Source organism: Vigna angularis, chromosome 7, assembly GCF_016808095.1.
Source record: "Vigna angularis cultivar LongXiaoDou No.4 chromosome 7, ASM1680809v1, whole genome shotgun sequence".
Lineage (NCBI taxonomy): Eukaryota > Viridiplantae > Streptophyta > Magnoliopsida > Fabales > Fabaceae > Vigna > Vigna angularis.
Genome location: NC_068976.1, coordinates 34,135,132 through 34,147,849, shown reverse-complemented (window position 1 = coordinate 34,147,849; position 12,718 = coordinate 34,135,132). Strand labels below are relative to the sequence as shown.

The following is a 12,718-nucleotide window of genomic DNA, read 5'->3' as shown; positions in this document are numbered from 1 at the left end:
TCAACCGTTATCACCTTGCTCCTTTTTTCGGAAGTTTATAAATTTCATTTTGTCTTCGGTCATGTGTTTTGAGCATCCACTGTTAAGACACCACCTGAACTTCCTTGATTTTGATAATTCCTGCAAAAATAAAAAGAACAGGCTTCTTAGGTACCCAACTACTTTGTATGGGTCATTTGGGTTAGATTTAAATTGTTTTTCAATCCAAACATATCTACCATTAGAAATACCATAATTCTTAATTTTACATTTGTTTGAAGTATGACCCTTTTCAATACAATAGAAGCATGATACAACATTTGTGTTCCTATAAGTTGTTCCTTTCTCTATCCAAGTTCTACGGGTTCTATTATTATGTTTATTTTTAATTTTAGGAACATACTTATTAACATCCTTATTTTCATTTTTCTTGCTACATTCTCCTAAGATTATGTTATCTAGTAATTTCTTATGATTCACACAAGATGCACATTCATTACTACTAATATATTTACCTTTTTCATAAAATAAAATTTTATTTTTCAAATTTTTATTCTTTTCAAGAATATTTTTAAAATCTGATTTTAAATTTTCATTTTCTTTAGAAAGATTTTCAACATTTAATTCTAAATTTTTATTTTCTTCAAGAACGTTTTTAAAGTTAAATTTTAATTCTTTAAAATCCTTTTTCAATTTCTTATGAGCTTTATCTAATTTTTCAGATTCAACTATTAGAGCAGCATAAGTTTCATGCAATTCATCTTCATCAAATTGACTATAATTATCCGAATGGCTAGATGTACTTACTTGGCTAGTAGTGTCGTTGTCTGCCATAAAACAAATGTTTGCTTCTATATTAGATTCGCTCAAATCAGAAATTGTTTCATTGTCATCCTCCAATGCAATCACTAGTGCAGCGAAGGGAAACGACCGCGGTTGTTTTTTAATATACGTCGCGGTTTTAAAACCGCGGCATATACGGGCGAGGTAAAAAGTCTGGGACTTTAGGCCGCAGTTACAACCACGGTAATAACCTGGGATATGACAGCGGTTCTTTCTTGAACCGCGACTAAAACCCCCTTTTTTTAAATTTTCGTGTAACCTTTGGCCGCGAATCCAACCACGGTAATAACGTGGGGATATGACAGCGGTTTTTTTTTTTTAAATTTGCGTCTAACCTTTCTACCTCAGTTTTGGCAACAACCGCAACCTATTCTCTTGTAATTTTTTTTAATAGCAGGTCTATTTTTGTGATATCTACTATCACAAAAACAGACCTGCATATCAAACAATATCATAACAACACAAATTCAACAGATTCAACACAATAGTCAATATTTACATCACATAATGTACAAAGTCTAATAACTATAAATCAACATGTTCTGATGTATTTTAAATCTAATAACTATGAAATATTATATAATCTAACTAAATGTTTTGCAATTGCTTTCCTCAGGAATGTAAGTGGCTTCTCAGGAATTGGAGTAGAAGTCTTGAATCTCTGCACAAGACAATTGTTATTAATTAGTGTGTATGAATTCCAAATGTTGGAGAAAATCAAAATTCATTAAATTTAAATATTACTGTTTTCCAGCCTCTTGTGATATGGGCACGAATAATGTGGGCCATCCAATACATTACATAGTATCCACACTCATATGAACCATTATGTCTGTTACACTATAATATACCATCACAGTTGTAAATAGTTAGTGAAAATCATTAAAACAAAACAACTATAAGAAAGTATGGTTTTAGCATATGTCAAACCTTGAGAGCAATCCATGCAAGCTTTCTACTGTTAGCAATTGATCTCCCAACCAAAGTCATACTTGCTGAAATAGAACTATATATAAAAAAAAGGTTTTAGCATTCATTTATATAACAAAGAAAGTCCAAACATTGAGGTTCTTACCAATCAACTACTTGTTTGAGATGTTTGGGAGGAGACTTGTGCAATTAGTAGAACCACAAAGCATAGCTCTCTTGTACAGAAATAACAAGTAGCTGCCAGTGGCACCTGAAATTCATAATAACTTAATTATTATATATTAAAATCACATACAAAGGTGTTTCCGCATCAGTCGACATCGTCTCACACACATGAGCTTTGGCAAAATTTTCTGCGCCAACATCGCGGATAATGTCCTCTAATTTGTCTTCATCTGGTCGATCTTCTTCCATGGTGGAATCAATAACATTTTCAGTTTGGGAGTCACTCGGAAATTGCATTTCTTCGCCATGCCATATCCATGTTGTATAGCATCTTAGGAAACCATCACAGATAAGATGTTCTCTAATTTGGGTTGCGTTCAACTTTCTCGCATTCAAACAGTTCACACAAGGACATCTAAACTTCACTTCATCATCACTTCTACCCTCATTACGTTGTGCAAATTGTATAAATTCCTCTACCCCTCTCTCGTACTCAGGACTAATGCGTGGTAAATTAATCCAATTTCGATCCATACGTAAATATTCTACAAAATTAAAATCATACAATTATACAATATATTCAACATACAATCAATTCAATCATACAATCAATTCAATTATACAATCAAACAATTAATAAACATTCAAATTATCAATTCAAACATTCAATTATACATAATTATTCATATTCAACACACAAAAAATTAAAAATTAACAAAATGAAAATTAATAAACAGAATAATACAATCATACAATCAAACAATTAATAAGCATTCAAATTATCAATTCAAACATTCAATCATACAATATTATTCATATTCAACCTACAAAAAATTAAAATTGCACAAAATGAAAATTAATAAACAGAATAATACGAACCTGGGAGCGTGAAAAACCACACAATAATGAAGATTGAACAACCCGCGGTCTGAACGGAACAAATTTAAAAGAAAAAAGACAATACCTACAAAAAAATACAACAAAACGTAAGTTTGATAATCCGAATCAATAAAAAAACGTATCAAACCAACCCAAAAACTAAAAAAAAAACAACGAAAAAACATCGGCGACCAAAGGCAAATTTGATCGGATACAAACGTAGGTGGTGAAAAATGAGGAAGGAAGTCCTTCTACAGTGACGGCGGCGGCGCAATGGTGGCGGAAGAAAGAATGGAGAAAGATCGCAACGGCAAGAACGTCGTTGTAGAGAAAATGGTTGGACACTCTTTGCATTCGAAACTGTTCGAGGAAGACGAAATTGTTCACTCTGTAATATTTTTTTTAACCTAATCAAATGTTACTACCGCGGTTCATTAGAAAACCGCGGTAATAGAGGGGAAACGACCTCAGTTCCACACATAACCGAGGCCTATTCTCTTAAAAAAAATTTAATTGTTCTGAAATGGCAATTTTGAAATTTTTTTCAACCTTTATGCCGCGGTTCCCCACCCAACCGTGGCCTATTCTCTTAAATGTTTAAAATTTTTCAGATCAGGTAATAGGCCGCGATTCCCCCCAGAACCGAGGTCTATTCCCTGACGGTCTAACTTCAAAATTTATTTCAAGACTACTTTGGCGGGAATTTCATAATTTTGCAGGGACAATAGACCGTGGTTCCCCCTAGAACCAAGGCTTATTACCTGGCGGTCTGACTTCAAATTTATTTCAGACTGACTTTGGTGGGAATGTCAAAATTTTGCAGGGACAATAGGTCGCGGTTCCCCCCAGAACCGAGGCCTATTCCCTGACGGTCTGACTTTAATTTATTACAGACTGACTTGGGGTGAGAATGTCAGAATTTTGCAGGGACTATAGGCCACAGCTCAAGGAACCGCGGCCCAGAGGTATATACTGTCGCGGTTTTGTTTCAACCGAGGCCTATACTGTCGATATAATTTCAAAAATGCCACCGCGCAATATTATGCTTCGGGTTCTAGTTAACCGATGCATAATGTGTGCAGTAATAGATCAATTTTTTACTAGTGAATGTACGCCTTCTTTTTCTTGAAGTTTTTCTTTACTTTCTTTTCTTCACCCTTCTTTTGATTTGGGCAGTCAGCTTTTAGGTGCCCCTTTTCTCCGCAGCCGTAGAATTTGTAATTTAAGGAAGATCCTTGATTTTCTCTCTTTTCATATGTAAATCTTCCTTTGCCTTTTAATTTCATGAACCTGTTAAGCCTTTTGATCACAAGACTCAAATTTTCTTCATCATCTGAGTCTTCATCCTCAATCCTGCTTTTGCTCCTTTTGACCTCGGATTTGAAAACTAGCGTCTTTTTCTTAGTTTTTGCTTCTTCTTCATCTACTCTTCCAAGATCAAGCTCATGATCTCTCAACTTTTGAAATAGTGCCGCCATAGTCATTTTGTTGAGGTTTTGTGACTCAGAAATTGCAGTCACCTTTGGTTGCCACAACCTGTCTAAAGATTTCAAAATTTTTATATTAAGTTCATCATTTTCGAAGGACTTACCTAGTCCAATGAGATGATTATGGATGCTAGAAGATTCAGATGAAAGCATCTATTGATGGATGCTATTGGATCAGGATTTTTATGCTCATTTGAATTGTGTTGTTATGTACTTAGTTTAATGAATTATGATGCAATGGTTTGGTATGATGTGATAAAATGTTGTTTGTGATGAGTAATATTCTTGTGTTTACTCTATTGTTTTATGATGCATGTTAAGTTAATGATTGGTGAGGCTTTTAAGCATAGATGATGGTTGCTCATAGTTGATTTAAAAAAATAGATGCATAATTTCAATTGTGATTAATATGTTGGGCAGGATGTTTATCAAATTGTGGAACTTGAGTTAACCTGTGAGAGGTTGGACTCTAGAGTTTTTGATTGATTGAATGTTATTGCTTTGGAAGCATGATTGACTTTACCTAATTTTCTATGATTGAACCACTTGTTTGCTTGTTACACATGATTAAGGCCATGTTTTCTTCTCCCTTAGAGCCAATGTCAATAGGTGAACCTAACAAAGAATAATGTTTCTGTTTACCCTTTGAACCTTGAGCTTAAAGTTGAATGAGAAAAACCCTTTTTGAAATCCTTACCTTAAGTTAAGTAGAGTATGTTTTTGTGGTAATGGAGAATGATTCAAGTTTGGGGCACAACGTCGGAAGTCGTTCTGTGAGAGAAGCCGCAACGTGTCGCCACGTGCCGCTGCCACAAACAGAGTCGCCGGAGCCTCCTAAGTCTGTTCTTGGGGTCGGTGACGACCCATTTGGCCTATATTTGAGTAGATCTGAGCTTTAAATTTTTCTCCTTTTTCTCGGTATGACCCACACGCCACCGTCATCTTGGAAAAGGTCACCGAAGACTCTTGGTTGCATTCTACGGGATGTTTGAAGTAAAAATTATTCCTTTGGGTCCTAATGACTTACCAAATATAGGGGGTACCTATCGGTTGGATGGTCAAAATTTCTTACAATGGAGCCAATTTATTCGAAGGGTTCTCAAGGGGTCGTTCAAGACTTCATCACATAGATGGAGGAGGACTAGGATGAGACGACACTCATTTTTCAATTTGGGACAATGAAGATTTATTAATTATGACTTGGATGTGACAATCCATGATTCTTGAAATAAGTAGAAATTATATGTTTCATTCTTCTGCAAAAGAAATATGGGATGATTTACAGAGTACTTTTTCACTAAAGGATCTCGAGCGCTTGAAAAGAATGGTTGAATCAATGAGTAAGCCCTCTGAATCATGTACTTTGTCCATAAAAGGTAAGATTTGTCTCAATATTATTGGTCATATGTCTCAAGGTATTTGGATCCTTGATTCGGGTGCAACTAATCACATGACAACTTTTAGTGTGTCCTTCTACTCATATGGTAAAAGAAATAAAGAACAACTTATTACAGTTGCGAATGGTTAGGGTATACCTATATGCGGCTCTGGGAATATAATTTTGGACTCATCTATTGTATTGAAGGATGTTTTACATGTTCCTCAATTAGCTAATAGTCTTATCTCTGTGCAAAAACTCATAAAGGATTTAAATTGTTCAGTAACATTTTTTCCAACTTATTGTGTTTTTCAAGACCTTGTCACGGGGAAGACAATTTTTCTTGCTCGAGAGTCGAAGTGGATTGTTTTCTTCTTTCATATTTTTTGCTTCCTATGTACAAATTTTGTTGCTATTGCTTGTTCTATGATAACTTACCTATATTTGTTTGTGTTTGTAGTTATGTGTGTCTCGCAATGTTCGTATGACTTTGTTGGGAATCCAAGTGTGAGTCTAAGTCCCACATTGGATATAAATGAGAAAGTAGAGCAATATATAAAGATGAAAGACCCATTAACCCATGGCCTTAAGATTTTAGGTAGAGAGTGATATAAATCCCTTATATGGTTAGGCTCATATCTCATTAGTATTGTGTCTCTTCGGTGAACCTCCTCCTTGTTAGACCCAACAGTGGTATCAGAGTTGATAGTTTGTCTCGGTGACCGACTCATACGAGTATAATGATTCCTATATGGAAAGTCTTCCTGGCAACGAATATTCAGGTAAGCAAGTCATGTTAAGATGAACGAAGGTTGGAAAGGGCTACTCGTGGTTATGGTTGGTTGGATGCTTTCGTTGGAAGTATACCTATGTGGAAGGGACTCACCCTTGAGGGGGAGATTGTTGGGAATCCAAGTGTGAGTCTAAGTCCCACATTGGATAGAAATGAGAAAGTAGAGAACTATATAAAGATGAAAGACCCATTAACCCATGACCTTAAGGTTTTGGGTAGAGAGTGGTGTAAATGCCTTATATGGTTGGGCTCATATCTCATTGGTATTGTGTCTCTCCGGTAAACCCCTTCCTCGTTAGATCCAACAGACTTTTGGTTATATGAGAGCATGAAATATTGCAGATCCTCTAGATGCGAGAGTGAAAAAAGACTTAAGTTATTTAGAGTTTTTGTATTATAAATTTTTATAAATAATGTAATTGGGTTTACTTTCTTTCGTTTTTATTTTATTAATTTTTGTATTATATAATTAGATTTCCACAATTATATGATTTAAAAATTTTAAATTTCACTAATCGATATTACATATACACTTTATTTTCACAAGACAAAAAGATAAAAAATTTTCCAAGATGATATATATATATATACCTTAACACGTTAAAAAAAGTGTGAAAGCTAAAAGATTTTAAACCTTTCAAATAAAAGATACTTTATTTGAATTAATTGGGGTAATGATGATCCTTAAAAATTGAGTGTTTAGCAACTTATGAGCTAAAAAAAATTAAATTTTTGTTAGGTATGACATTTTATTTTTGAAGTTAACTCAATTTACAATCAAAATATATGTGCATGAAGTTATTTAATAATTAAAATGTCTTCTTTCATTTTTTGAAAAGTACATAGAAAATAAACTATAAAATGCATTGATTTCTATTAAGGAAATTAATTTTTGAAATGAATATATATAACTTAAGTTTCGTGAAAAACATATTAGTCATGAAAAAAAAAATAATTTGATGAAAATGTTGAGAATGAAATTATCTTCAAAAATCTCTTCAAAAATAGTTTAGAATTGATTACTTTCTTTATATCGTAGATAAAACAATTACCACACTTCAAAGTAGATATGAAAATTTAAAATAATGAAGTTATTTTTGATTTTTTATTTAGTGTGAAAGATTTTAAAGTCAATAAATTGTATTTTTTCGGAAAAAAAACTACTTAAACTTTGAAAAACCTATAAAACATGATAATTTATTAAATTTTAATGGATTGAATTTATTTTTAAAATTAAACATCTTAAAAAAAATTATATGATTGAAAATAATAAACAATTAACATTCTTAATTATATAAAATATATATTTTTGTTCCACGTGTGTGTATATATATATATATATTATAAAATATTTTTAACAATTCTAACGGACGAAATAACTTTTCAAACTAAAAATAAAAAAAAATTAATTAAGATCAATAATATGTAAACAAAAATTAAAAAAATAGTTTTATTATTTATTGAAAAAAGTATTAAATAAAATTAATTACAACCAATTAATAAATAATTTTATATCATAAAAAAATTCAAATTTCTTTTTAAATATGAATTATTTTATTAGTAAATAAAAAAGTCTCAAGTTTGTTTTACTTCTATGAACTCTTAAAACAAGTCGCGGACTACTAGATATGTTTGGAGCCGCTGAACCAACAGCCAAGATTACATTTAGTGTGACAGAAATAAGATAAATATTATATTTTAATATTAATATACAATAATAAAATAACTCTGAGGAAAGAAAATCAAACATATTCTAAATGGCATATAAAAATTAGGAAACTTGACGGAACGGAAGAAAAAGAAGTGACAGGAGAAAAAAAAAATGGTGACGGGAAGGATTGTGACTCCCGGAATCAATTACTCTACGGAGTTTAGAGCTTACGAAGATGATGCATGGTATACGGTTTGCGTTTTGTTCCATGGAGATACTCTCACGGTGAAGTTCTTGGGTTTTCCTCTTGAAAACGACGTCGTGTTTCCGTTTTCATATTTTCAAAACTCGAAGGACCTCGAAGCCTTTAAGCGTCGTTTCAGACCCCTCTCCAAACAGCTTCAAGATGAAGAGTGTGGTTTACTCACTCCTGGAACTAGGGTTTGTGCTTGTCATTTCTTCAATAATGAAGACATTCGCTTTTACGACGCCGTTGTCGATGGGGTCAGTCGTTGTTTACTCTGTTTTATCTTGAGCCATTTGATACTCACCTTTTATGTTTAAATCCACTTTTAGTTCTTGGAATATGCAATTCTGGGTTATTAAAAACATTTAACTCTACCGTTCGTTTACTTTTGCAAAATTAATTGAATTTAGTTTACTACTACTATAACATTAGATTTGTAATGAGTTTTTGCTGAGTGATAATAGACGTCTGAAGCCATAAGCTAGTGAATGTCTTGTTATAGTTAATCACTCTAAAATGTTGAAAATCCTAAAAATTATATATAGGATTAATTCCCTGTAGATAATATATGTATACGGAAAATATGGGCTGAACCCAAATACATAATATTGTTTTTACTCATTTCAGCATTAGATCATTTCAAACAAGGAATATGCAGTTCGGCCTACTGCTTGCAAATGTTTTCTGCTGTGAATGTCATAGTGGCAACCAAGCTTATGCTGAGCATATCACTGCTTCTCGGGTTTGCACTTTGCTACTAATCATCTAAGCATTCCAACTCAGAATTTAAACGCAAAACAGATTCAGAATTTAGCTTCAAACAACTTATTGAACCAAAATTTCACAGCAGGATATACACAGTGGATCTGTTGTTCAATGAATGCATCCGAGCTCCCAAATTGGCTTATCATAACTCATATGGAATGCACTTGAACATTCAAACAGATCATCACATAAACCAGGTCAAATCAGAGGCACACTTTTGAATTTTCTGACAAAATAAGCAATGAACAAAACTTGACAACAAAATTTGAATTCAAAATTCAAATGATTCAAACAAAGATTTGGACCGAATAAAGTGATGAAAATGGACCCAGAAAAGGTAAACACAAACTGACTCACACAATAGAACCTACCGCAATATATTCAAATGAATGTGTTAAGAAGTAGACTTTAAGCCAAACACAACCTCACAAAACAGGTTTGTAAAGTGAGATTTGCCATATTTATCATATTTATGTTTGATTGCCATATATACTTGTATTATTCTTCGTTATAAATATATTACCCTATGTGTGTTTTAGATACTAGGGAGATTAGTCTTATACCTAGTTTTATATTCAATAACAGCTACTCCCCCTTGCTGAACGGATACTTGATACCCTTTATCGACGACCGTGGCATCCCCAAATCATGTGATTTTTGTGGTTACTTAGAAACCTCCCCATTTTGCTCTAACTAAACATCTCACATTTTTATGTCCATCTCGGCTTGTGTGTTAGGTTGTCAAATGTCATAATGACCCAATTCCTACTGAGTCCCAACACATCACCGGTCTTTGGGCCGTGATACTCTTGCTCAGCCATGTTACGGCTATTAACAGTTAGGCTTTTACCTGACCCTCACTTCCATGACAGACCAGAAACTAAATAAGTCATGCTGGGTACAACTTTTAAAATTATTTCCCCCTTATTTCTCCTTCTCCTGGCACTCTAAATAGTTTCCATCTTTCCTTCCCCGCCAATTTCTCACCTACCAGACACTCCATTAGTGTTCGGAAAATAACAATAAACTTTCTTATATTCTAGATTGAAATTGCTTCCGTTTTACATTTGTGCTTGATATTGTGTCTGCTTCCATAGGTGCAAGAAAGTGAGCATTCTTGGAAAACAGGAGAGGAAGAATGCTTGTGTACTTTTATACTTTTTTGGTTGCATGGACCAAATGCAAGAAAATTGACTGCTACATCAATTGAGAACATTTGTGTCGTTCAACCTAGATGGGAGCTAGATCCTGTAGTGGCTTCATTTCTGGATAATTGTTCTTCTTTTTTAATGCCAAAGGAAGCTTCTGGCTTTGGAATGGTTCTGTATTGCAACAACAGATCTAACTCCGCTCGTCAAATTACTTATTTTGGACGAACGATAAAGGCAAGTAGTACATGCCTCTCTCTATGTAACCGTGATTTCTTTCTATGAGCTTGCTTGCTGAGAAAGATATAAAATAGTGATACTGGACATGTTCTGGTTCTAATATTATATCCTCGAATGTATCGGCCTTTACAGGAAACACAATGTGCTAGGCGGTCTGTTGTCAATGCATGTTTACCTGAAGGTTTGTTCCGATGTAATAGTAGATGTTAACACTAGAAGTAGACTAAACTTAGGTTCAACTCCGAAAACCTTTTTGTTGCGATCAAGATATTTGTGGCTCTTTTGATTTGATTGTCCATCTAATTCTGTCAGGACATTGTAAACCATAGCTGTCAAATTAAGATGTCAACATTTAGGATCGATTGATTTTATCTATTCGACCAGGCAAACTATACCTAATTATTGGAATTGCATTCATGTACAATTTGACATAGTAATATTGTTGGAGTTACATCTCAGTGAGTTATAAAAATGAAATTGCTATTTGGATTCCCTTTTTGCTTAAAATTTGTTTTGGGAATGCAGAAATTAGTTTTGTGGAATGCATTTACACTCATTCTCCTTTAAGCTTACCGAGTACCATTTTTTCTGAAGCATGCCTACTTCTGTCTTACATTTTTTTCTTTGAAAACCGCTCTTGTTTTCTGTTTGTTCACTTATTCACAGCAAAGAGCAACCATAACACTCTTTTCTTAGGCAGTGAACCCAACCCAGCACACACTCATTTTTTCCTCCCCCTCAACCTTATTTATATTTTTACAAGGATGTTCCATAATACGAATCCTCTTACCTTTTCCTCGGATTTCATTTGATTTTAATTTTTTTTTATAGTCAGTTGTCTCAAACGAAGAATGGAAGACAGGGATCTTGGGGGACCGAAAAATGTGTGTATGATATTGATTACAAATATGGATAAGGAGTTATGCCCATCTACAGTTACAGAGTTCTTACGGAGACATACTTCTCTATCAGTCCTAGTCTTTATTTTTCCAAATTTGTCAATGGAGGTATATAATAGGGGAGCCATTATGGTGCATTCTGAAAAAGAGTTGCAAGAGCTGTGTGGCTTTTTGAATAATCCCAACTGCATCATAATATCTTCAACTGGCAGGTATTCTACATGTTAGCTCTTAAATATTGATGTCTACTATGGTTTTCATTGTTACTATGTTGTTTCAATTTAACGTTGAAACCAGGCTTGTCAATTTCTTTTTTTTTTTTTTTTTGCAGTAATTGTTTTAAATTGAACCATCAATTCTTACAAAATTTTATATAGACTGATTTAGTAAAACTGTTTTTATACTCTTTAAAATTAATCTATTCATTGTCGTTTTTAGGCCTTTGGTGATACTTGAAAAACTAGTGGGATTAGAAAATATTAAAGCATCAATAGGAGCCTTGGTGCATATATCAGAGGTAGGTTTGTGTCCAGAATTTTACTTCAGAAAGTTGTTTATATAGGGTAATAATAATCCTCACAGGCTGTGTTTTCATTGTTTTCTTCTGTAGAATATATTGCAGGAAAAACAGAGAAGATGGATGAACAATTTGAAGGTTGTACATTCAGGAAGTAAAGAATTCAAGATAGCTAGTATTATGAGGGATTTATTTTGGGCATTTTCTGAGCACCAAGAACGCTTAAAGAAGAGGCTTGCACTTGAGGAGCGAAGGATATTTGCAGCTAATGAACAATTAGCTTAAATGTTTGTCCTTCACTTCTTAATGTTTTTTTTTTGCTCATATGTAAATACAACTACTGCAGGCCTATGACCTACTTTTTCTTTTCTTCCAAAATTATTGGTATTAAAGCGTTAAGAAAATGTTGATCGGTCCAAAAATTAGTTTTCAAAAAGTTTATTTTTATATTCTAAAACCTAATTTGCAGGTATTGAATACAGTCAAGTCAAACACTTTAAATAGTTGGTTTTTACTGGTTTTTCTGTTGTAATCAGTTTTCTGTTTTTACTGATATTTAGTATATACTCTCTGTATATAAAGCTATATTGGCTTTTCATGAATAGATCTCTCACTCTGCAATTCTTCATTAAAACCTTCTCTTCCAATTCTCCAACAGAATTGGTATCAGAGCGTAGGTTACGAAGAAACCTGAGGCGTATTTCAAGAAGACCAAGAACACAATGCGGTTGTTTGGATCTTGAAGCAAGAAGAATGGCGGGGAGTGATCTTTCCACAACAAACCTTCCGATACTCAC

The 12,718-nt window shown here is 33.5% G+C and overlaps 1 protein-coding gene across 3 annotated transcripts; it reads left to right on the top strand.

Annotated features, from left to right (window-relative positions):
- Positions 1–8,211: 8,211 nt before the first annotated feature.
- On the top strand, positions 8,212–12,343 carry LOC108336454 (uncharacterized). 3 transcript variants are annotated; one of them, XM_052880962.1, is made up of 8 exons: positions 8,471–8,609; positions 8,980–9,094; positions 9,200–9,454; positions 10,215–10,502; positions 10,638–10,686; positions 11,337–11,616; positions 11,843–11,921; positions 12,015–12,343. In XM_052880962.1, the coding sequence occupies exons 3-8, from the start codon at positions 9,434–9,436 to the stop codon at positions 12,204–12,206; spliced, it is 909 nt and encodes a 302-aa protein (XP_052736922.1). In that variant the 5' UTR covers positions 8,471–8,609; positions 8,980–9,094; positions 9,200–9,433; the 3' UTR covers positions 12,207–12,343. The 3 variants fall into 3 exon arrangements, with proteins under 3 accessions (XP_017428402.1, XP_052736922.1, XP_017428403.2); XM_017572914.2 differs by lacking the exon at positions 9,200–9,454 and having other exon boundaries at positions 8,477–8,609; XM_017572913.2 differs by lacking the exons at positions 8,980–9,094; positions 9,200–9,454 and having other exon boundaries at positions 8,212–8,609.
- Positions 12,344–12,718: the final 375 nt, after the last annotated feature.